We start from the raw sequence: 25771 nt of genomic DNA, 5'->3' as shown, positions 1-25771 counted from the left end.
CCCTGCCTCCCCGTCACACCATCGGGCCCCGGGACCACCAACCCCTACCCACGGAGGGGGAAACAACATCCCAGCTGCTCCCTACCATCGCTCCCGGGATCCCCGTCACCAGCAGCGGTGGTGCCCATCTTCACCACAACCCGTGGGTGGCGTCACGGACTAAATCCCCAAACAAACCACCCCCTTTTCACTCATGGGCGAGGAGCGCCGCTCGAGTCCCTGGATCCGGCCCACCGCTCGAGCCACCGAGCAGCAGCAGCGCCGGACCCGAGCGTTAGCGAGCGCGGCGCCCCGCCGCCCACGACATATGGGCAGCCAGTGCAATGACTGGCACAGAGCAGAAGCATCCAAGTAACAGTTAGCCAGTTGACCCTGGCTTCTGCATTAAGGATGGACTGTAGAGGAAAGTCTTGTTAGGGGGAGACCAATTAATAGAGAGTTACAGTAGTCAAGGTGATAGTGGATAAGGGCCCCGGTGAGGGTTTTTGTCATTTACATTGTGAGAAAGGGGCAGATTCTAGAGATGTTCTTGAGGGGAAAGTGGCAGGAGCGGGCAAGAGATTGTATATAGGAGGTGAAGGAGAGATCGGTGTCAAGTATAACACCCAGACAGCGAGGCTGCTGCCTAGGAGTTATCGTGGTGCCGCACACACAGAGGGAGATATCGGGTTTAGGAAGGTCAGAAGATGCAGGGAGAAGAAGAAGTTAAGTTTTGGAAAGGTTAAGTTTCATATAGAGAGCAGATATGATGTTGTAGTACAGCGGAGGGTGGGGGGGGGGGCATGGGATAAAATGTATAGTTGGGTGTCACCAACATAAAGATGGTACTGGAAGCCAAATCTACCGATGGTCTGACCAACTGGGGCAGTGTAGACGGAGAAAAGAAGAGGGTCGAGGACTGAGCCTTAAGGGACCCTCACTGTGAGAGGAAGAAGAGAAGATGTGGAGCCAGCAAATGATACATTGAACAAGCGGCCAGACAGATAGGAAGAAAACCAGGAGAGTGTACCGCCCCGTGCTCGGCTGCAGCCGAGCCGCTCGGATCCAGCTCGCTGGTGGGTGGCTCGAGCGTCTCCGGAACCGGGGGCCCTGTGGTCACTCCGATCTGAAAGGGGCTGGCGGTTTAGGGGACGTAGGTGTACGGCCGGAGCCGTGCTAAGTTCGTGACGCCACCCACGGGTTGTGGGGAAGGTGGACACCACCGCTGCGGTTTACGGGGCACCCGGGGGAGATGTTTGCGCAGCAAGTTGTTAACCCCTCCGTGGGTAGGGATGATGGCCCCGGGACCAGTTGGGGGAGTAGTTGGGCGGTGCAGGGAGATGGGCGGCCAGAGGGCACTGGTGTACTCACGATTAGAAACACACACAAGTCTCTGGTAAACCAAGGTGATGGTGGTCGGTGCCCGCAGCCGGCTGCAGTCTGGTCCCCCACCCGGTTGGTGGTCTCTGCCTTTCTCCTGCACCTGTTTGTGATGATGGACTACCTGCGCCTGCAGCGTCAGGAGTCTGCTCCCCGGCTTGTAGATGTCGGAAGAGCCCTTTGACCACAGACGCTGGCCCGTGGGATCTCTCTGCCATGTTGGTGGCTTTCTATCCCCCTCGCTGAGCTGTTGTCTTCAGTCGGGACTTTGGGTGGGAAAGGACTTATAGTCCTTGCCGCAATCAGTTAATTAACTAGCTCCTAGTAGCTTCTGGACCTAGCTTCAGGGTCTGAGTACCTCCCCTTTGTGCTCCGGTTTCCAGTCGGTTCCCCGGGTCGGTACCGGTGGGCCACTACCCTGTCCCGGTCCACCACGGTTCCACCGAGCCATCTTCCCGGCTGCTGCAGGCAGAGGCTCCAACCCTGGCACTTGTCAGTCTGCTACAGGCCTGTCACACAGGCATGACCTCCTCCACTGAACTCTCAGACTCCACTCTCTGAACTGACAGTGTTTTCCTGCCTCAGGCTCTCTGAACTCCTCGGTAGGCGTGCCAACCGCCTGGCTCCGCCCCCTGGTGTGTCCATCCAGCACTGAGGGAGGCGACTAGGGTTTAAATGGTTGGCTGCTGACACCTTTTTAGGGGACTGGTGTTGCGCGGGGCTCTATCTGTGACTACCTTGCTGGTCCAGGGCGTCACAAGAGCACAGTGTACTTTAGGCCGATTGACTGGAGCATAGAGAGAAGGAGATGGTGGTTAATAGTGTTGAAGGCTGCAGAGAGGTCAAGAAGAATAAGCAGAGAGTAGTCATCATTATATTTTGCTGTCAGAAAGTCATTAGTCACTTTGATGAGGGCAGTTTCTGTTGAGTGTAATACGTGGAAATACCGTGGATAATAAAATAGTATGCCCACTCCATACAATGCAGATGGCAGCTGAATATACAACTATGACCTGCCTGAGCTCCAATTGCTGCTGTTTAACCCCTTAATTGCCACAGTCAGTCAATCTCTGATAACATTTACGTGGTGGTGTGATGCTCATTGCCCCCATGTATTGTCACAGCAGCTGGGGGCCTTTTGAAGGCCATACTTGCTCCTTTGAAGCCCAGCAGTAGGCTGTTTGTTCATTATTGCAGTATATACTGTAGAACAATTAAGTATTGCAGTATATAGTGCATGTGATCAAATGATAGAGGTTCAAGAGACCCTAGCAATAATGAACATAATTATAATCTGTGTGGCTGTATAGCTTGTACATAAAGACCTAGCAGCTTTCACGGGTACTTTTAAAGAATGTTAATAGGTTCCCTACTGTTCATTAGATTACATTGAAGGGAACACTCCATAGTTTATTATTATTATTATTATTATTATTATTATTATTATTATTATTATTAGTGAAGAGAGAGACCAGTGATGATTTTCTGGAGAGCCATGAAGAAGTTACAGTAGGATCTACATGCCTCTCACATCAAATTATCAGGTGGAAAGATGCTGGTCTGCACTCGATTTCTGTATGTGGAGATAAGGTATGCACACCAGTGACTATGTAAGGGCTGCTTCTCACTTGCGAGTTTCTCGCAGTAGAGCAATGCGAGAAAAACTCGCATTGAAATCGGACACATGTTAGTCAATGATTCAGCTCTCATCTGCGATTTTTTTTCTCAGTCCAAATCGGACCGAGAAAAAAATCGCAGCATGCTGCTTTTTTGCGAGTTTCTCGCACCATTTGTCCCAATGATTTCCTATGGAAGAGGATTAAAAGTAGCATCACACACGCGCACCACCGTTCACATTTGCGAGTGTGGCAGTAACTTCGCTCATTAGATGAATGTGACAGCACATTCCCATAGGTTAATTAAATGACACATGTGTAATAGCTTTTATCTAATTAAGATGTTGCATGAAACTAGCATCGCAATCGCAACACACACGAGCAAAAAGCATCGCACTTGCGTTGCACTCGCACCTAACGTGAACTAAAATCAGCCGAGTATTTTTCAGCCCAGTCGGACCGATTTTACTCGCATAGATGTGTTTCCAGCCTAAGGGGAATACATGGAATAGCAGAAACTGCTGTGTGAATACTGACTTGAAAAATCCAATAGCTATATGTAAGAGTGAAAATGTGAAAAATGGAATCTGCATTACTGCCATGAACATATGAATCAAGAGAAATTTAGCTACTGAATTGATCAATGCAATAAAGCCCCAACACTACGCCAAAGTATTTCTCTATGTTGGGGTCCCTAGCTTGTGTGTGTCCTCTCATGCAGTTAAAAAACTTACCGTGTATGGGAAGCTGAGACCCAGGCTATTTATGCGTATGATATGGATTGGCAATAGGTGTGTTTGGGGAGGGTTCACAAACGAAAAACAACTAACAAATAAGGAATAACGTTTGGAACACATACCTTATCTCCCATAGTGATGTTTTTTTAGGTTTTTGTACCCAGTTCAGACGTAGAATGGTGTTCCAAACGTTATTCCTTATTTGTTAGTTTTTTTTCGTTTGTGAACCCTCCCCAAACACACCTATTGCCAATCCATATCATACGCATAAATAGCCTGGGTCTCAGCTTCCCATACACGGTAAGTTTTTTAACTGCATGAGAGGACACACACAAGCTAGGGACCCCAACGTAGAGAAATACTTTGGCGTAGTGTTGGGGCTCTATTGCATTGATCAATTCAGTAGCTAAATTTCTCTTGATTCATATGTTCATGGCAGTAATGCAGATTCCATTTTTCACATTTTCACTCTTACATATAGCTATTGGATTTTTCAAGTCAGTATTCACACAGCAGTTTCTGCTATTCCATGTATTCCCCTTACATAGTCACTGGTGTGCATACCTTATCTCCCCATAGTGATTTTTTTTTAGGTTTTTGCACCCAGTTCAGACCTAGAATCGTGTTCCAAACGTTATTCCTTATTTGTTAGTTGTTTTTCGTTTGTGAACCCTCCCCAACCACACCTATTGCCAATCCATATCATACGCATAAATAGCCTGGGTCTCAGCTTCCCATACACGGTAAGTTTTTTTAACTGCATGAGAGGACACACACAAGCTAGGGACCCCAACGTAGAGAAATACTTTGGCGTAGTGTTGGGGTTCTATTGCATTGATCAATTCAGTAGCTAAATTTCTCTTGATTCATATGTTCATGGCAGTAATGCAGATTCCATTTTTCACATTTTCACTCTAACATATAGCTATTGGATTTTTCAAGTCAGTATTCACACAGCAGTTTCTGCTATTCCATGTATTCCCCTTACATAGCCACTGGTGTGCATACCTTATCTCCCCATAGTGATATTTTTTTAGGTTTTTGCACCCAGTTCAGACTTAGAATGGTGTTCCAAACGTTATTCCTTATTTCTCGATTTCTGTATGGTCTGTGACACATCCATGCTTTCTCTGTTGACTCCCTTAGGCCCCCTTCACACGCACGTGAAAAAAACGAACCGTTTTTTCACGGACGTATTAAAGGGGTGGTTTGCTCCCCGTGTGCCGTGCTTGTGGCACATGCGTGTTCTCCGTGTGTTATACGTAATAACACACGGAGAACGGAAAGTCCCGCCTTACCTGATTCTTCCGGAGCTGTCTGTGGTGCTGAATGACAGTGTCCGGCACAGGCCACGCCCCGCTGATGCTGCTTCCGGCCCCCAGTGAAGAAGATGCGTTGCTCAAATTCACTGCGGGTCGGATAAAGGTGACAGCCGCGGCAGAGACTGCAGGGCTGGTGGAGGTGAGTATGTGTTTTTTTATTTTCACAATGACACGTGTGTTTCTCCAGCGCGTGTCACGTGGGACTGCATCCACACTACATCCGTGTGGTAAGTGTGCGGGCCGCGTGACACCCGTGCTGCCGGAGAAAAATGGACATGCCTCCGTATGGAGCACATGGGCTCGCATCTGCTCCACATGGAAGCACGGGCCAATGGCTGAACACATGCGTGCACATAAACCCATTGACTTTAATGGGTATACGTGTGCCTGTGTCTCCGGTACATGTGGAAACGAACCTAGCACGAGCGTGTGAAGGGGGCCTTATACAGACGCATGCTTGAGACGCCTGCATGTGTATGAAGGGAGTATGCCGCTGCCAGACACCTCTGGGCATATTGGGCAACATGAGGATCCTTCTATCCCCTGAAATCTCTAAATTGGGCTGGAGTCTAGTGACAGATACACATTACATTGTCTGCCGATTTTGCCTAAATCAGTGGATTCCAGTAAAAGTTACATAATGTGTATGGTCACTTATTACCAATATTCTCAAAGTCACCAGACAGCATTTCCCGTTCTGTGTCAGTCAGCTTAACAAAATCGTGGCTTGAGAAGAAGGCTCCCAGTTTTTGGCATCCTTCGCATGAGCAATTTCCTTCTATAACATAAGCAGCGAAAAAACAAACAATCAAGTCAAAAACAAAAACTAAAAGAAAAACCCCCCAAAACATTGCTATTTGAATAAGACCAAAATGTGCAATTTAGGAGCCTAACCCTTTAGTGCACGGGGACTCTACAAACTGTCACATGTCATAATAGTGGAAGGGAAGCCGGTACATGGGGTATCTGGATGGATTAAACCAAGGTTTAGATATTACTACACAGAGACTAAAAATTCTATAAAATCATGGTTGGCATGAGCCAATTGTTTGATAAACCAACTAGTAACCTTGCGACTATTGCAAATTTTCCAAAGTAGTCAGTAATTCTGTAACAGTCCCAGCTCGCTTTCCTAATATACCCATTCTCAGTGATCCATCAATACATGGAAGCAGATAAGCCTTCTCATTGTAGGATCAATAGTGGAAGAGTTGCAGTAATGGGCATATTTATGGTAAAAATATGACAGTTCAATCCCAGGGAATAAGATGCGCTAGAAGATTTTGAGGGAAATTAGTCTCTTTAGGATCTAAAAATCTCAGACCCTTCTTTTTGAAACAGTTTTTCTTCATGAACTCATGTAACACTAGTTCTTTATCTGCTCTTCATACATGAATCCAGCTTTTTTATTCAGAATAGTCCCTAAGAAGCCCAACTTTTTCCCCGAAATATATTGCTCAAAATTTACATTTTTTCCAAAATTATTTTAAGATTTCACACGTTTTCATTAGTGGCCTAACCCCATGTATTGTTTATGCTCGCAAAATGGAAACAAAGCTGAAGTCCTGAAAAACGCCACTTTGTCAAGAGATCAGGTTTTGGCTGCAGAAAAAAAGAAAAAAAACCCCCAAAAACAATGTGTGAACATAGCCTTAGGGGGCTTCTCAAAAAAACCCAAACAGATTTGCATAATAGGTTTTGGAAGATCATTCTAATGATTCTTACCTTCACTTGTAAGGTTAGGAAAAATCTTTTGAATTTTTTCTGAAAATAAAAAAAATTAAAATAAGTATACAAGTTTGGCAGCACCATGATTGTACTGAGCTTTAGAATCATGTTGTCAGGTTATTTTTATTGAGCAATGAATGCTGTAAAATGAAATCTTCAAAGACAACGGCGGAACCTTTTTTTCTATTCCATTTTTTAATTTTTACATTTTTCAGTCACTGAGTCAGTGCGTAAAGTCAATGAGTCATTCAAAATTACAACTTGTTCCAAAAAAAAAAAAAAAGCCAAAAATCCACCAAAAACAGCCATTAGCCAACATGTCAAACAGCAAATGCACTAGCAAGATGCAGGCGGTCCCCTATGATAAAATGGGGGCAACGCAGGTGCAGAATACCGACGAGACAATAACTCTCAGCCTACCATATCATGGACGGGGTGATTGCTGGTATGAAACATGCACACAGATAAAGTTTGCATAAGGCGCCAGTCACACAGGTAACAGGTACACACAATGTACACAGTGTCTGGCTTACAGCCTATTGATGACGCCCATACTATTAGATCAAGCAAGCTGCCCAGCACTATATAAGTGTATCCCACAGTATAGACACCCCAAAGGGGCCTGGATGCATCCTGTAGAAAATTGTGCAATAAAAAAATTATTTAAAATTCTATTTAATAAAGTGAGGTATTGGTACATATTTTGGGCAAAATACATAAATCTTGTAACCCGGCGGCGTCAAGGATCCCCACACTTACGAGTCCCTACACTACATTCAAAATAATTCACAGAAAAGGGCATAAAATCAAAAAAGTAAAAAAAAAACCCAAACAGCCATTAGCCAATAGGTTAAACAGCAAAAGCACTAGCAGGATGCAGCCGGTCCCCTATGATAAAGGTGTTGGGCAACACAGGTGCAAAATACCGATGAGGCAATTGCTCTCAGCTTACCATATCATGGGGTGGGTGGTTGCTGGTATTAAACATGCACACAGTTGGGGTTTGTATAGGGCACCATTCACACAGGTATCTGCGATGCACAGTCAGACAGACACTGTGCATTAGCCAAGTGTGACTGCTACGGAAGGCTCCAGTTACTTGTACTTGATAAGTGTCTTATCAAATCTTCCATACATAATATATCCAATATGGTAAAACTTGCCTTGAATAAGATTTTTAATATATGTATTGCTTGCAGGTGCACTGCCCCAGAGTCCTAGAGACAGGAGAAAGTAGTTATATTATACAGCAATAATAAAGTAGACATACTAAATCTGATTCTTACCGATATATAGTATACAGTATATGGCTCTGTTACATTTCCCTTATTGGTTATGTGCCCAAAAGGTGTTCCAGGTACTGATGAACTAACAGTATATTTAACCCTCTGTACTTGTGATGTTGACATGTCTTGTCACTCAAGAATCGGAGGTCATACCCATGTGACAAGAAGGGGCGGGGCCTCAGCCAAAAAAGCTGGATACCAGGTCACTTGGGTTTGACCTCACACAGGTCCTTCAAGAGATAAAGTAAATAGTTTGTATACTACTTATGCTAATTCTAATAGAGGGAGGGGATAACTATGAATATATGATCTGCTCCAGTGCAACTGTCACTCAAGAAGCAGCTAATTTTATAAACTTTACTTTTTTGGATTTCAAAACCTAAACATCTCAGCTGACCACTACAGGTATGTAGAGAATCAGCCTGATAGTGCCAGTATAGCACTGGCTTTAGCTTATATACAAAGATCCTGGTGATTGGTTCCCTTTAAAGGATATTCTGTAAAAGTATGTATCTATATAATAGCAACCAGAGGTGCAACCTAAAGCTCCTGAGCTGTAATGCAAAATCTGTAATGGGACTACACAAATATAAATTTGCCATGTAGAATACTGGAATATTGTGTGTCACAGGGGCCCTCCCTTTTCACCCTCCCAATTAGGATACCTGTACATCTAGGAGTATGGCACTAACAGATCTACAACCATTTTCTGTGATTTTTTTTGGTCTGTGTTTACACAGTTTTTGTATTCTGCTGGTAAATAGTCAAGACATCCATACTTGAACTTGGTAAATAAACCCCAAATGTCTTCATGGTTGTTGTGGCTTAGTTTCTCTTTTAGCTTACCTTGGAGATAACAGAGGTCTCTTTCAGGATTGTGTTTCACCAAACTCCCTTCTCTGAATTTACTGCCCAAGAGCTCCGTTTTGACAAATGTTTTGTACGCTGGAAATCCGACCAGATGTGGTGTGAACTCGAACCAAGCTCCTGTCGTAAAAATTACAATTAAACTATTGACCATAATTAGTGATGGGCGAACTCAAACTGTAAAGTTTGGAGTCCATGCTCTGACCCCAAACACAGGTTTGTTACTGTTCGGGTTCGGCAGCCCGATAAAGAGCTAAGGTGCTGCAAAAGGAAGCAAAATGGGGATTAAACTAAGACAATTATACTTAATGTCCGTGCGGCTGTCACACTGCTTCAGGATACACTCATTAAAGTTTATGAATATTCACTGCTTCCCCGCCCACCCTCTGTGACAGCATCTGTGATTGGGTTCAGTCACACTGCGCCCTCACCCTCTGTGCCAATGTTTGATTGGTTGGCCTCACACAACTGTATTTTGATTACTAGCGCAGATAAAGCAGACAGCTGGAGGCTGCAGCTAAAGCTTGTTGATTGGCTGCAATGCAGCCTTTCAACAAACTATTAGCATATGAACAGCACCCGAGCTGCAACACAGACTTTTTTTTTTATTAAAGTCTGTGTTAGACTTTGATTCCTTGTGTAATACCCGTACTGGCACCCCCACACTTTCCTGCCCCTCTTGCCCGGTGGAAAAGCCGGCACTCTCACCTTCCCAGCCTCCCAGCTGTGACTGCCCCATCCCCATCTCCTGCCAGCAAGTCCCGGGGACTGCGCACACCACAGATATCTCCTGGGAGTGTGTTGAGGACTTCCCTGTGTGCTTCTGCCACCGCTGTTATTGCACTGTATTGTTGAAGCTCTTTTGTGTTCTAGTGCAAGATGACTCCATTGCTGCAACTATCAATACCTCCTATTGCTGCTGTAGTTGTCCACATCGGCCTCTCCTACAATACCGACCACTGCTGCCGCAACTTCTCCATCTGGGCCGCAACTTTCCCATCTTGGCCTCTGCTGCCGCAACTTTCCCATCTCGGCCGCTCCTGCCGCAACTGTCCCATCTCGTCCCAACCCATGATACCGGCTGCTGTTCGTACTATCAGAGACGATTTGTGTAAATACCCATGGCGCCAGCTGTTGAGTCACCGTGATCTCCTGGGGCTGCCCTTGTCAGCCACCTACCAGCGTGTTATCCCATCGCCAACTCCTGTGGCTTTAGTGAAGACTTGGTATACTCTTCTCCAGGTCAGTGATTGGTGCTTATGGTCCAGTGGATCCACTTAACCCTTGCTCGCCCTGTGAGCATTACACCCGGACACCCAGTGTCCAGTACAAACCCTGAACTTTACAATTTGGGTTCATTCATCCCTACTGCATTTAAAGCGCAGTATTCATCTCGGGTAAGGAGGGGGTTAATCACCGGTGTTTCCACATTTCACCTTACATACAGTTTAAGTGCCTTCTCACTGGGGATTGGACTAGGGTAGGCTGGGGGTGGTCATCAGGAGGCATGGGACTTTCCCGGAAAACCACCTGGGGGGGCGGAAACCACTTGGGGTAGAAGTAGGAGCAACCTGGACACAATCTTCAGTCAAGTCGGGACTTCAGTTCTAACGACACAACACCACTTTCCTCTTTCTTTCTTCACTGTACCTGAGGCTTGGAGCAGGAAGCTCAGCCCGGATTCCTCACTTCTGAAGAGGCATCCCAAAGGAAAGGACACTTTCAAGCACCGGTGGCTACCTCTAACGTATCCGGGATCGGCTGGAGCCCATCACGGCAGAGACCGGTACCTCCAGGCAAACCAAAGGACAGTGAGTAAAAGCCTGGAACAGCAAGTGCTGTGTCTGCCCTTCTTTGACGTCGCCGTCGCCCCGCGCTTCAGCCCAACTGGCCACTACTACCTTCATCATCCTCCCTGGGGCCTGGCTTTACCTCTGGGAAGCTGAACTATGCTAGTTGCGACACCATCTGCACCAGAGGACAGCGACCGCAGGGGCGGCTAATCTCTGGCCGCATACTGCAGGTGACGTCACGAGACAACTCCCAACATCCTCATGATCTCCTCACCATCATCCCATCCTTCATCTCTCTTTTATTGTACACCTCGGGACCATAAAGCCAGGCAGGGCTACTCGTGACATCCCAGTGACGATAATTTACCCCTGCCCTGTGGGTGCTACAATAGCTTTACACACTCTTGGCATTCCCTCAAGCATCAAGTAGTTATCTGGAATGGCGTTCCAACAGTCTTGAAGGGAGGTGCTGAGAAGGTTTTTGGCCGCTTTGACTTCACTCTGTGATACAACTCATTCCAAATCATCTTTATTGGGTACTCATAGTTTTTTTTTATACCCAACATTTAATTGGACCTTACCTGCTTGCTTTGTATTTAGGGAACCCTCTTCTATAGCAGAATAAACTGGATACGGGTTTTCTCCACTCTCACAACATGTCTGGTGATTTGACAATGTTTTTTCATTAATCTACAAAAATACAAAATAGTAGTTCATTAGTAAACCAATATCAATCCTGCAGATATCAACTGCTTAATGTGCATAGGGGCTTTCATTCCCCTTCCCACCCCTGATATTCTTTGGTGGAGGTGGTGAGGGTTTGGTCTGTTTCTTCAATTTCAGTATCTTCGATTGTGAGATCCATTTACTACCTCTTCCTCAGCACAGGGTAAGCCACAGCTAGAGGGCAACTGTCCCTGTTGTATTAAATGTGCATGCTTGGCCAAGTGTGCAAGTTTATGGTGAAGGCTGGGTAAAATATCTTTAGACTAACAGCAGTTAAACTGACAAGCAAAATGTTTTGAACTTTTGACTTTCAGGCTCCATATCTCACCACAAACTACAGCTTTGAGAGTGAGACTTCCTTCCTTTTTATAAAAAATCATCTTACTCATTTCCTACAGAAATTAGACTTTCAACTATTTAGCATATGGTTATGCAGATTCTTAGGTCACTGCATTGTTACAGTTTTGCTTCTTAAAATCTAACATTTTAAATGTTTACTAATTTGTTAGCATTTTTTAAATCCACCACTGCCTGAATCCTTCTGGGCATTCTCTCTGTGAGGCTCAAGCATGTCTTGACTGAAATCTGATTCCATCTCTACTAAACGTTCCTAACCTTGGTACATACTGATCACCAAGTGATCAGTATGCACCAAGTCTATAATCTTTGTATATATACAGTTTTTTCTTCAAATCTATTCCCAAGTTTTTAGTTGAGTTGAGGTCTGTACACTGTTGGGACCAATCAAGCACCTCTACTTCATTATCACTGAACCATTTCTTCCCCAAACTCGACATATTATTCGGGTTGTTGTCCTGCTGGAACACTATGTTGTCCTTTTCATACCCAAAGTTCTCAAGTGTATGAAGTAACTTGTTTTGTAGGATACTCTCACCTAGCTTGGCATTGAGACCACCATCAATCCTGGTCAAGTATCTATTGCCTTTGGCTTTAAAACAACCTCATATTATCAGACTTCCTCCACTGAACTTAACAGTTCATTCAATATCTTAATCCACTAGTCTTTTTTTTTCCCTTCTTTCTTTCAGACCCATTTGTACTCATCAGAGCCTAGTCTAATGACTTTTGTCTCATCGCTTCAAATCACCGGTTTCCAATCTTCTAGTGTCTACTTTTCCTACATTTTTGCAAACTCGAGCCGGCACTTTTTATGATATTATTGAAGTTAAAGCTTTTTCACCTTTTTTTGGGCCACCATTCCAGACTTTTGTAACGTGCGTATCATAGTACTTGCATGGATGTCTGTAATCTCACTATTACGAAGCATACTAGCCACTTCCACTGCCTTGTAGGTTACACCAGAACTGATAGGTCTTGTGACGAACTGACTTGTTGACTCCGATATTTTGCCTGGACGTTCACGTCTTGGCTTTCTAATGGATGGATGGACTTAATTTCTTATTCTTTCTATGGTCATAGCACTCACATGATGCAGTTTGGCAATTTTCTTGGGCAAGAGACTGCCATTGATTAGCTGGATGATACTGTTCATCTTTTCTTGGAAAATCTTCGAGTCTGCTTAATTGGAACCAGTGACGTTTACTTAGGAATAAACCTAATAACACACTAAACTATAAGAGAATGTGAGAACAGGCTGTAATTTATAGTATACAGAAGAAAAATATTTTTCAAAACACCAAGAACAAAACAGTAAATGTAGTGACATGACAAGAATCTGTATATCTAATATGCTAAATAGTTGCAGCCAAATTTATGCATGATGATTGTAAGATGATAGTCTATAAACTAAAGCTAGCCTCACGCTCAAAGCGGATTTTCTTCCTTGAAAAAGCATTAGCACCTTCGCGAAACGCGCTTTGTTAGGCAATCCTGCTCCTTCTGGGTATGTGCACTTTGTATTTTTTGGCTATCAGAACCTGTCTTTGTTTTACCTTTATTGTAATACCTCTTTTTGCCAGGTTTCATTTATATGAGTCCTTTGGGACCCCGGTTGTTTGATGCACTTGCACTTTAATGATAACTTTTTTTGCTACGCTGTTATTAACTGACCCGGGTATTCCCACTGAGCTACATCCCTGCCTCTGGGTATCTCTATGACAATCATGACTTATTCTGATATATACTCATGATCATGATTCAACTACTGTTGTGGTTTTGTCTCCTCGGAATGCGGTCTGGTATTATAAGGACAGAACAGTATTTATCATAATTTTACATTATATACCTGATTACCGAATTCTGAGTTGACAGATAAATAATTAACAAAAAAATTTTCTTTCACATGGTGGCCCTTCTTTAAACCGCTTTCTCTGTTTGCTCCACGTATGTGCCGTTTGCATCAGATTGGCTTCGGTATTACCTCTCACACGGCTAACAGAGACAGTTGGTATCTGGGTTCCACCTCTCCCATGGTTATGTTGTGATCACATCAATTTTTTACATGCCTCCTTATACTCTGTGCCACCCATGATTTATTGGTAGTTGTTTGTAACCTATCCTTGCTGTCTATACGTGTGCAACCTCATTAATAAATTTGTATGTTTTGCATAATACTCAGTGTTTCTCCTGTCTCTCACGCTCAAAGCTGTAGCGGATTCTGAAATATGGAGCCTGAAAGTCAAAAGTTCAAAACATTGTTACCTTTTGCTTATCATTGTATATGGCTAGCTTTTGGGCATTTGGAGATTTTATAGCACGTAACTGCTGCATTATTTGTAATAACTAAAACCAGCAAGTTGATAAAAACAATCATGGAATTATAAATTCCCATTCTTCTGCATATTTTAAAGAAATGATGTACATAATTGTTGTCTCAACAAAAAATGGAAAGTATACATTTGTACATACAGTTATGGCTGCAATTTCAAATCATGTATATAAAGCGCTGTGGAATTAATAGCACTATATAAAAAGGGAGTAAAAATAAAGGATTTTTTTGCAAAGGTCAAAATAAAATCAACCCTAATTTCTCCCCTACAACTCCACCAGTGCCCCCAACCTTTATTGACATGGCAGCAGTGGTGGTGACTTCACGACTACAGCATGTAACTGCTGCAATAAACAATTGGTCTCAGCAGTCAGGCTGAGATAGATGCCACAAAACTACTGAACTCAATGATTGTCTGCAGCGATCACATATTATAGTTGTGACGTCACTGCTGCCTTGTCAACGAAAACTGGGGCCAGCAGTGGAGAGTGCTGAAGTGGTAGGGGCCAATTTTGTTATTTTGGTACAGAGGAAACCCATGTTCTAAAAACCTTTAAATGTCTTAAACCCTTTAACCTTCAGTTGGTTGCACTAAAATACCAAACCATGGGACCCCAGGCACCTTGCAATAGCATGTGTAGTCTATGCCTTGCATCACAATGGACTGAGGAGGGAAGAGCGCCTGAGCTAGGAAGGTACTGAAAGAGATGGCTACCGAAACACACTTGTGGAAATATGATGAAAACAAACTCACTTGGGGTCTAATGGACCCTACGTGATTAATTAAAGGCTAATATTGCCATTTTTAGATGTTACTAGTAATCAGTGTCAGACTGTCATACCAAGGGCCCATTAGTAACATTGATTCTGGGAGCCCACTTTTCAGCTGCATGCACATATTACTGGCCAGGGATGAGGGATTCTATGTAGTTTGTTCCATAATGCTGCTCCACTTTGTAATTTCAGCCTATATTTGCATAAAATATTGAAATAGGTTGTTTGTAAATGCAATAATCTCTGCTGCCCTTGGATGAATATAGTGCCATATAGAGTTGAGCGAAACCTCTGCGGTTCAGTTCTCCAAACAAGGGGTACGTTCGGTGAACCTTTATTGAACCCCATTGGATGCAATAGGAGGACAAGCGTAAGGCACAGAGAACAACTTTAGGAGGGGTGGAAAAGCTTCCAAAACAGCAAAAATACATTTTACAGTGCAGCACCACTGTTTTGGTATAGCCATTAGTTTCCTAGGCTATTGAAAGAAGAAATATAGAGGTGGATGAGATGTGTACAGCTGGTGCTCCCATACTCCTGCCAGTATAGACAAGACACCTCGGAGACCTAAGGACACAGCAGTACAGTACCATCAATTGCCTCCCTCCCCATAGGGCATTGATAGAGCAGGGAGGTATGGTCCATGCACCACATAGGCTGTGATCCAGCATTTTAATTTGAAAAATGAAGACATGCTACAGTGACCGATGTAGGACTGTCCCTCCCAGAAGCCTGGCACTACCCACAAGATATAAGTTTCAGACCCATTTTCGAGTCTCAACATTCTAAATCCTTTCAGGCAGACAGCAGTACAGTACCATCAATTGCCTCCTTTCTCGTAGGGCGTTAAAACAGCAGGGAGGTATGGTCCATGCAACACACTGGATGTGGCCTGGCATTTACCTGTTAACAATCAAGACATGCTTGACAGACAGGCGTAGGACTCTTGCTCACAAAAGCCAGACAGTACACCTTCGCCTAGTCTGCACATTCTGGGGACTGGGACTGGGGACTGGGGTGTCAAAGTCACTGAACATTCACAACTTGTTCATCTTATGAACGTTAGGTGCTCTACACTTTGAGGGAGAGACAGTTGGATGGGGTTATCAGTCAATACACTGGAGTAGTGCTGAAGACATGTTCTGAGCGAACACTGGCTGCTGGGCAGGCCAAAACGTCCAAGGCTTGACTGGCGAGCTCAGGCCATGCTTCCTTTTTTGAAGACCAAAATGCCAATGGGTCCAATTGTCCCCTATAGCATCAATGTTGAGCTCTAGATACTCCTGCATCATTCTCTACAGTTGTTCACTATGTGTCATACTTCTACTCTGTTCTGCTGGTGCATGCAGTGGTGTAAAAAAAAAAAAAGTAGTTGGAATTGTATAACTGCAATAACCGCTATGTGCCTCCCTGCTGGCTTGTGGAAAAGTTCTGTTAAGATGGTCTACAATCTTGTTTCAATACTCCAGCATCCATGCGTCCTTTTCCAGGGGTGGAAAGATCTTGTTAAATTGACTCTTTTAACGTGGATCTAACAGAGTGGCATCCCAGTAGAAAGCACTATTCTAAGGCTGGACTCACACGAGCGTATGGCATCCGATGCGAGAGCATCGGATGCGATATGCTAATGTCCCCCGGCTCAGGCTCTGCTGCGAGCGTGAGCCGGGTGTCATGCGACTGTAACCCGATCTTGCGATTGGGTCACAGCTGTGAAGCTGAGTGCAGGCGCTGCGGAGGAGAGGGAGGGGTTAATCCTCCCATCTCCTCCACTGTCAGCCTGTGCGTAGATCGCACTGCACTGGGATAACATCCGAGTGCAGTCCGATGTATCTCTCGCATCCATTCACTTGAATGGGTGCGAGAGATACGGCGGTAGCAGCAAAATGCAGCATGCTGCCGCTTTTCTCGCATCCAGAATCTGGATGCGAGAAAAGCTGACCAACAGCTCAACCTCATTGCCTAACATTGGTCAGAGTGCAATGCGAGAATTTCTCGCATTGCACTCGTCCGATTTTCACGCTCGTGTGAGCGTACCCTAATAGTAACGATACAGCCATCATGATGCAAATAGTGAAGCAAGAAGGCGGTCATGTGTCAGCCATGTGGTCCAAGTCCATGTTATGCTGGTGGTGGGTTAATGTTTTAGTTTGCCTCCTCAGTCCCCTCCCACCAACCACGGACAAAACACATGGGATCAAAATCCTCTTTGTCTCTGGAGTTCTCTGCGCCCACCACCTCTTTCTCCATTTTTTCCCTCGGCTCCTGCACCTTCACTACCACTTTGTCTCATACCATTAGCCCAGCTCGGTCAATGGACTTTACTCTCCCGTGACACTCACCTGTGCGATGACTGTCCGGACCTTACACGAAATGGTATTCCTTCCTCATGCTCCTCTACATCCTCCTCTGGGACCACCAGCACTTCCCACAGACAATACATACTGTGCTCCAACAAGTAGATAGTGATGCTGATAACGGCATAGTCAGCGCTAACAATCTTTGTAGCCAGTTTGAAACTGTACGGTAGGGTGCAGTGGTCTTTAATCTGTGTCCACTCCGCAATCGTAATTTGCTCCACAACCGTACTGCGTTGTCCAACGTTATGCATCATGGCATAGTGCACCAGGGCTTTCTGCTGCTGTTGCCAGTCACTGCAACATGTGCAGAGTGGAATTCCACCGTGTTGGCACATCACATATCAACCGGTTAGCCAGTAAGCTGAAAGTCCTTTGTAGCGTTGCAAGTGTGATTAGTCGTGGAGTGCGAATGGCGGAAGTGAGCACACACAAACTGTGCCTTGTGCAGCAGAGCATCCAGCCCGGGATAGTGGGCTAGAAATTTCTGAACAACCAGGTTCAGGACGTGAGCCATGCAAGGCACATGTGGGATGTCACCAAGGTGTAAGGTTGCTAACAGTTTTGCACCATTGTTACACACAGCCTTCCTGGCTCCAGGTTTAGTGGAGACAGCCATTGATCAAACTCGGCCCGGATAGCGGTCCACAACTCTGCAGCTGTGTGACTGCTTTCTCCGATGCCATATAATTTCAGCACTGCCTCATTGCGTTGAGCCCTGGCTGAGTTGAACGGAGGTGGGGGATTCTCTCTGCGTTCTCTGACCACGTGTTACATTAAGGAAGAGGGTGAGAGCACATGTGGAGGCCATAGAGGAAATGGAGGAAGCAGAAAGGGAAGCGGTAGATCCAGAACTTTGCCCCAAAAGCCTTGGAGATTTCAAAAATTTCAAAACCAGCCTCTTCTCCGCCTGCCCCTGCAGTCACCAGAGTAACCCAGTGACCATTCAGCGAGATGTAAAGCTCCTAGCCATGCTTGCTTGCCCAGGTGTCCGTGGTGAAATACACCCTGGGAGACAGTTTTTCAAGGAAAAGGTAATCTTGGCTGCAAAATGATGGTGTAGCACAAGCACAGTTTTATTAGATAAGTAATGGCAACTGGTACTGAGGGACTACGACAGCCATCAGGTTTCGGAAAACCTCTGTATCCACCAGGCGGAAAGGCAGCATTTCCATTGCCAACAGTTTCAATATGGTGAAGTTCAAGCACTTCACTTTCCCATTTGTGGGAGGAAATGGTCTTTAAGGCCGGCATCACACTTGCGGTTGGGAAATCGGACCGATTCTCATGCTAGAAAGTAGCATGAGCCCTGTCCGAGTGTTGATCCGTGTGCAATGCAACTGCAATGCGATTCTGTGATTTTTTTCTAGATTGTAGTCCGTCTGCAATCCGTGTGTGATCCGTATGTGATCCGTTTTTATTCTCAGCAGCTATGTCATCTGCCATTCAGCTCTGCTACAGGGCCGCTGACAGCAGACACAGACAAAGCCGAGCGATCAGAATGAACTCGGATGAACTTCACCCGACTTCATTGTCATCCCGCGGCTCTGTGTGTTGGGGCCTGATTTTCGGTCACCAGTGAAGGTCTCACCGGTGACCGCAAATCCACTGAGTGACTGAAGTGATCTGCGCTATCAGCGGTGCCATCACTGAGGTTACCCGTGGCCACAGCTGAAGTCCTCCACCTCTGAGATTTGTGGCCGCGGTAACCTGAGTGATGTCATCGCTGATAGCGCGACTCACTTCAGTTGCTGCGGGGAGATCACAGAGAGCGGTCGTGGTCTGTGGCCGCTCTCTGTCAGCATCCGATGTAGCAGAGCTGAAAGCGTCATGGGACCTCTGTGGATTATGTCGGACCTGGAGGGGTATATGGGGATTTTAGTAAAGTGGTGAATGAGGGTGTTTTTTTTTTTGTATGTGTATGTGTTTATTTTCTTTAATTTACAAGTTAATCATGGAAGGTCTCGAGAAGATGCCTGACATGATTAACCTAGGACTTAGTGGCAGCTATGGGCTGCTGCCATGAACTCCTTATTACCCCAATTGCTATTACACCAGGGCAATTCGGCATGAGCCGGGTACAGTCCCGGGACTGTCGTATCTAATGGATGTGGCAATTCCGGGCAGCTGCTGGTTGATATTTTTTAGGGTGGGGGGCTCCCCATCCTGACAATACCAGCCTCCAGCCGTATGTCTTTACCTTGGCTGGTATGAAAATTAGGGGGGACCGCACGCCGTTTTTTTTACATTTATTTATTTTACTGCACGATATAGACCCACCCACCGGCAGCTGTGATTGGTTGCAGTGAGACAGCTGTCACTCAGCGTGGGGGCGTGTCTGACTGCAACCAATCATAGGCGCAGGTGGGTGCGGAAAGCAGTGAATACGAGATGAAATCATGAGCACCATTTTCAAAAGAGGAAAAGCCGCTGGAAGCTTTTTGACAGCTATGCAGCAGCCGGTGATCGGTGAGTATGAGAGACCGAGAGAAAGAGACCGACCGACAGAGAGCGATATAGAGACTGAGAGGGAGAGACCGACAGAGAGAGAGATTGACCGACATCGACAGACCTCATTCATTTCCAGTGTTCTCTGCAACATGCGATAAATGTATTTAGAAAAACGCATGTCACTAGGATGGTGTGTGTGCCGTCCGCGTGACATCCATTTTTTTTATCACACCCATAGACTTGCATTGGAGTGACTCGTGCGAGAAACTCTAAAAAATGCAGCATGCTGCGTTTTTTTTTTTTTCAGTCCGATTTGAGCTGAGAAAAAAATAGCAGATCGGAGCTGACTCATTGATTAACATTGGTCCGAGTGCAATACGAGATTTTCTCGCATTGCACTCGTGTAAGTTAATCGCAAGTGTGACGCCGGACTTACCAAAACTGCGGGACCGAGAGCTGGCTGCTGTGCTGAGAGAGGGTGGCGTAAGGTGTACACGACCAATTGGTGGACTGAGAGGGATGCATAGTGGGAGATGGAATGCTGGATTGAGAATCATGTGGTGTGCTCGGTGTCTCACATGGATCACATCACCAGACACTATCACTTCTGGAACACATGACGGGCTTTCACTCACCCCCACTGTAGCAGGTACCCAAGAGGAAGCTCTGCGGTTGGAAACCTGTGTTAGAATACTTTCAGTGGTAACACAGGAGAAAGAAGCAGCAGAGTATGTAGATTTGGCGGCCGGTGGCTGGGTAAGCTCATTAGTCCGCATTTTAGTGTAGTGACATTCACACAGTAATGCATGTTGGTTGTGCATGTGCCTGTTGATGCATGTAGTTGTCAAATTATTTGAATTTTTCCATCTACTCAGTCGTTTACAATGTTGGCAGATAACAGAAGTTGGGCCATCTTTTGCAGTCTCCAAACAGGCCCAGGCTAGTCAACCCTTCCTGCGAACTGCAGACCCGCAACCGCTGCTGGCAACAGCCAGCAATGAGGCTGAGGATGCAGGGCTTCTCTTGGTTGCATCGCTACGTGTTTGTGTGGGAATCACCCCCGTAACATCCTCAGCTTCCTCCTCATCTGCTGAGTTACCCAGCTGCGTGCCTTTGGGTTCACACCAATTGGGATCTGCAACTTCGTCGTCATGCTCTATGTTGTCCCCTTTCTCCTCTTCTTGACCTGATATCAAAGTACAGTATGCATGCACCTCAGGAATCTGAGTCTCATCATCACTTCAACCCCCGGGGGCTAACATCAATTGACGATGGCTGGGATCCTGCTGGGACTCTACATCATCCAATCCAGGATCCAACTCACAAAGATTTAAGGCATTGGTGCAGATGCTTTTTTCCTCTTTGGAGCGGACCTGTGATGCTCAAGGGATAGAATGTGTGAACAGCTCTGCAGACTCACCCATGTGTGGTTCCCCACAGTCAGTGTGCTGGTTGGAGATTTGTAACACGGGCGCAAAGAAGTGTAATTGGGATAGCATCTTTGGGTAATGGTGTATGTGTGTGATGTTGAGGTGCAGGAAGAGGAGAGGCCACTTGATGCATCGCTTGACATCCACTCTAGCACCTGCTGTTTATGAGCCCGATTTCGAAGTTGAAGCAATGTGCCGCTGCCAAAAGAAATATAGTGGAGTAGACTGTCCAGTAACGGAAGTGGTTCTCATTTTTTCTTGGGATAGGATAAGCCGGCGTTTGCTCACTAGACCTTTGACTAACAGAACTTCCTCCACATACACCACCAACACCCTGCCTATTTCCCCTTCCATGACAAAATCGTGATTTACCACTCATGGTTAATGTACCCTTCCCCTTTGAAACAGATGTTTCGCAATCCTATGCCCACACGTGTCAGACACCTGACACAAAAGATAAATTATTTCTTGCCCGAGTTGGCAATATTGTGAAGATGCTAAAAAGCACCACTACCTTCAAAGGCGGTTCACTGTGTCATTATCAGCATGGTAATGGAAGCACCATGCTGATACTGACTCCATACATAAGGCACAATTTGTACCTGACACCGTGCTATCTATCACTGCCCACATTGCATTTACCTGTTGATTACGGTTGTGTACATAAGACGCTGCTTTAATCTGACATAGCAGTACACACTGGTACTTGTAACTTCAATTTAGTACTTACATTGAACATCTGTGTGTGTTGTCTGATAAAGGCCATCAAGTGGCCGAAACGTCACATGTTTGCAACTCATTTTTTAAATAAATTATATGCAAATTATTGGAAGAGTGCCTTGTATTTACTTGGACACGGGTTTTTTAAGGCAGTCAACAAACATGGGGGGAAGCCACCCACTAGTGACAGGGGCTCTAGGGAGGAGCAGTCACCAGGGGGAGTGAGGAGCAACACAACAGTTAGAGAGTTCTCCAGGAGGAGAGGCAAGGAGCAGACGGCCTTACCAGTGGCTTTGGTGGGACGCAGGAGAAAAACTGATCGCCGAGGGGAGAGCTTCATTGCTCCCTCAGGACCTGAGTAGCTCAGGGTGCAGAACCCTAGTGGAGATCATACTTCAAGTTGGTTTTCCAGAATCTGCTGGACAGGGGGCTTGTATGTCCCTCTGGCCAACACAGTGCCCAGAGCACAGTGCCATATAGGATCCGGGGCCTAGATCCGAGTCAGGCCCCATTGTGGAACCGCGATACCTGCATATGGGACGGGAGTTTCACTCAACACGGACAAGGATCCCCAAGTAGCTTTAAGCCATGGGGATCCATCTTACATGGTGCAGAGGAAAGCGAGGAAGGGCCCATCGACCATCGCACCGGACAGATCTCTAAAGGATCCGGGTTCGACGGGGCCCATCACAGCAAGTGACCGGTATTCCTGGGTAAGCGGCATAACTGAGTAAAACACCTGGAACCCGCACAGACTGTGTCTGCCTGTCACTCCCGGCGCCGCCGCCCCGCACTTCGGCACCCGCCATTACTACTCCCCTCATTATCCTCCCCAAGGACCACTCCACCTGTGGGGAGCAGAAACATCTTAGCTGCTACTACCATCTGCCCCAGAGGAAAGCGACAACAGTGGCGGCTATTCCCTGGCCGCATTCCGCAGGTGGTGTCACGAAATAAAACCTCCGTCATCATCACCACCACCACCACCACCTTCTTTATTGTACACCTCAGGGCCATGAATCCGGGGAAAAGGGCCACCCTGTGACATCCCCCTGACCAGACATCACCGGCCTGGTGATAAGTAACTTAACCCCTTGCCCTGTGGGTGCTACACATACTTTTCAGCAGCCAGTAATAAATGGCAATACTTATTTATATGCTTCACTGGCAACTCTTTAGCAGAAGCTACAAGTACCAATCCCTATTTCGATCATAAAATGTGCAGATATGTGTCACACACACAGACACACACACACACACACACACACACACACACACACACACCTTTCCCTATACTGCACGTTGCTATTGTAAAGTATCACTTTCCCATCTATCTGAACTAGCTAGCATATTTCCCCTTGCTAAGCTCAATGTCTAGCAGCCCCGGCGGCAGCAGCTTCCCTAATGTTATCTTGGTGCCATTTTGTGAATGTGAAACATGTCCGCGATTTATATGCACTCGAACATGTTACTTAGGTAGCCAATCACTGAAGCCCTTCTATCTTAAACTTGTGAATGTTTGCTGCGCCATGATTGGTTGCAGCAACATCCACAAAACAAAAAAAAAACAAAAAAAACAATCCACACCCACACAGTGCCGAGTGTGTCTGGCTTCTTCCGGGCCAGAGTCCCCGCCTCGTGAACGGATTTTACACTTCCCCCACATAAAGCAGCACCACAATTCTATCAAAAAGTAGAAAATTCTATTAAAAAAAAATAAAAATAAAAAAAAAAGATTTTTGGAAATGCAGCCAGCATTCAGGGCAGAAAACGAACATTACCGACTTTTGGGGCAGGGGCTTCGGGTTTGCCGAGCTTGAATGAACAAGCACCTGTTCCCCTAAAGGCAAGATTGTGTCCGCTAGTAATGATGGTGTGGGACTGCTATAGAAGGGCTAGGCTATTACTGGGGAATTTTGCCTTTCCAAAAATTCATACACCACAAATATATGGTGATAAAAAGTTTCTTAAAAAAAAAAAAATTGGAATCTGTCAATGTTTTTGCTACGTAAATCTGAGCACATCATAATGTAGGGGCTTTATCATTTTGATAAAGTTTTTTCTGCTGCAGCTCTATCAGTGCTCAAAATGCTGAGCCCTTTATAACCACAATCTAACTACTGATTGTGAGAAAGTAGCTAATCAGTGGTGGGGAGATCATTATATAGAGCAGTTGAATAGGAGGGAGGAGATACCCAGTCTTGTAATGATAATCTACTGCTGATAAAACACTGATTTTATTGAAATAGCAACACAGCCTAGTAAGTGACACCACTGGAGTCAGGGTCTCATTCCCTACATCATTCTACTCTTACAGTGCCTTGCAAAAGTATTCAGTCCCCTTGAATTTTTCAACCTTGTCCCACATTTCAGGCTTCAAACAAAGATAACAATTTTAATGTTTATGGTGAAGAATCAGCAACAAGTGGGACACAATTGTAAAGTTTAATGAAATGTATTGCTTATTTTAAACTTTTTTTTAAAAAAAATAAATAACTGAAAAGTGGGGCATGTAATATTATTCGTCCCCTTTACTTTCAGTGCAGCAAACTCACTCCAGAAGTTCATTGAGGATCTCTGAATGAACCAATGTTGTCCTAAATGACTGATGATGATAAATATAAGCCACCTGTGTAATCAAGTCTCCATATAAATGCACCTGCTCTGTGATAGTCTCAGTGTTCTGATTAAAGCGCAGATAGCATCATAAAGACCAAGGAACACAACAGGCAGGTCCGTGATACTGTTGTGGAGAAGTTTAAAGCTCGATTTGGTTACAAAACGATTTCCAAAACTTTAAACATCCCAAGGAACACTGTACAAGTGATCATATTGAAATGGGAGTATCATACCACTGCAAATCTACCAAGATCCGGCCGTCCATCCAAACTTTCATCTCAAACAAGGAGAACACTGATCAGAGATGCAGCCAAGAGGCCCATGATCACTCTGGGTGAACTGCAGAGATCTACAGCTGAGGTGTGAGAGTCTGTCCATAGGATAACAATCAGTTGTACACTGCACAAATCTTGCCTTTATAGAAGAGTGGCAAGAAGAAAGTCATGTCTCAAAGATATCCAGAAAAAGTGTTGTTTAAAGTTTGCCACAAGCCACCTGGGAGACACACCAAATATGTGGAAGAAGGTGCTCTGGTCAGATGAAACCAAAATCAAACTATTTGGGCACAATGCCAAACGATATGTGTGGCGTAAAGCAACACAGCTCATCACCCTGAACACACCATCCCCACTGTCAAACATGGTGGTGGCAGCATCATAATTTGGGCCTGCTTTTCTTCAGCAGGGACAGGGAAGATGGTTAAAATTTATGGGAAGATGGATGGAGCAAAATACAGGACCATTCTGGAAGAAAACGTGTTGGAGTCTGTAAAGACCTGACGGTGGGACGGAGATTTGTCTTCCAACAAGACAATGATCCCAAACATAAAGCAAAATCTACAATGGAATGGTTCACAAATAAACGTATCCAGGTGTTAGAATGGCCAAGTGAAAGTCCAGACCTTAATCCAATCGAGAATCTGTGGAAACTGCTGTTCACAAACGCTCTCCATCCAACCTCACTCAGATCCAGCTATTTGCAAAGGAAGAATGGGCAAGAATTTCAGTCTCTCGATGTGCAAAACTGATATACACATACCCCAAGCGACGTGCAGCAAAAGGTGGCGCTACAAAGTATTAATTTAAGGGGATGAATTATATTGCACGCCCCAATTTTCAGTTATTTATTTTTTAAAAAAGTTTAAAATAAGCAATACATTTCGTTCAACTTCACAATTGTGTCCCAATTGTTCTTGACTCTTCACCATAACATTACAATTTTTATCTTTATGTTTGAAGCCTGAAATGTGGGAAAAGATTGAAAAATGCAAGGGGGCCGAATACTTTCGCAAGGCACCATA

General features: G+C 45.2%; 1 protein-coding gene across 4 annotated transcripts in view; it reads right to left on the bottom strand.

Annotated features, from left to right (window-relative positions):
• Positions 1-25771, bottom strand: part of PLA2G4C (phospholipase A2 group IVC) — a 154811-nt gene that overhangs the window by 52061 nt on the left and 76979 nt on the right. For 3 of the 4 annotated variants that reach the window (XM_075319873.1, XM_075319880.1, XM_075319887.1), the window contains 5 exons: positions 11290-11398; positions 8895-9035; positions 7926-7979; positions 6760-6798; positions 5696-5812 (listed from right to left, as the gene is read on the bottom strand). In XM_075319873.1, coding sequence (XP_075175988.1) covers positions 5696-5812; positions 6760-6798; positions 7926-7979; positions 8895-9035; positions 11290-11398 — 460 coding nt within the window. The remainder of the gene's footprint in view (positions 1-5695; positions 5813-6759; positions 6799-7925; positions 7980-8894; positions 9036-11289; positions 11399-25771) is intronic. The other variant, XM_075319895.1, reaches the window with a different exon arrangement.

This window comes from Anomaloglossus baeobatrachus, chromosome 1 (genome assembly GCF_048569485.1).
Source record: "Anomaloglossus baeobatrachus isolate aAnoBae1 chromosome 1, aAnoBae1.hap1, whole genome shotgun sequence".
Classification (NCBI taxonomy): domain Eukaryota; kingdom Metazoa; phylum Chordata; class Amphibia; order Anura; family Aromobatidae; genus Anomaloglossus; species Anomaloglossus baeobatrachus.
The sequence above is the reverse complement of the archived record's forward strand: the minus strand, read 5'-3'. Positions and strand labels throughout refer to the sequence as shown.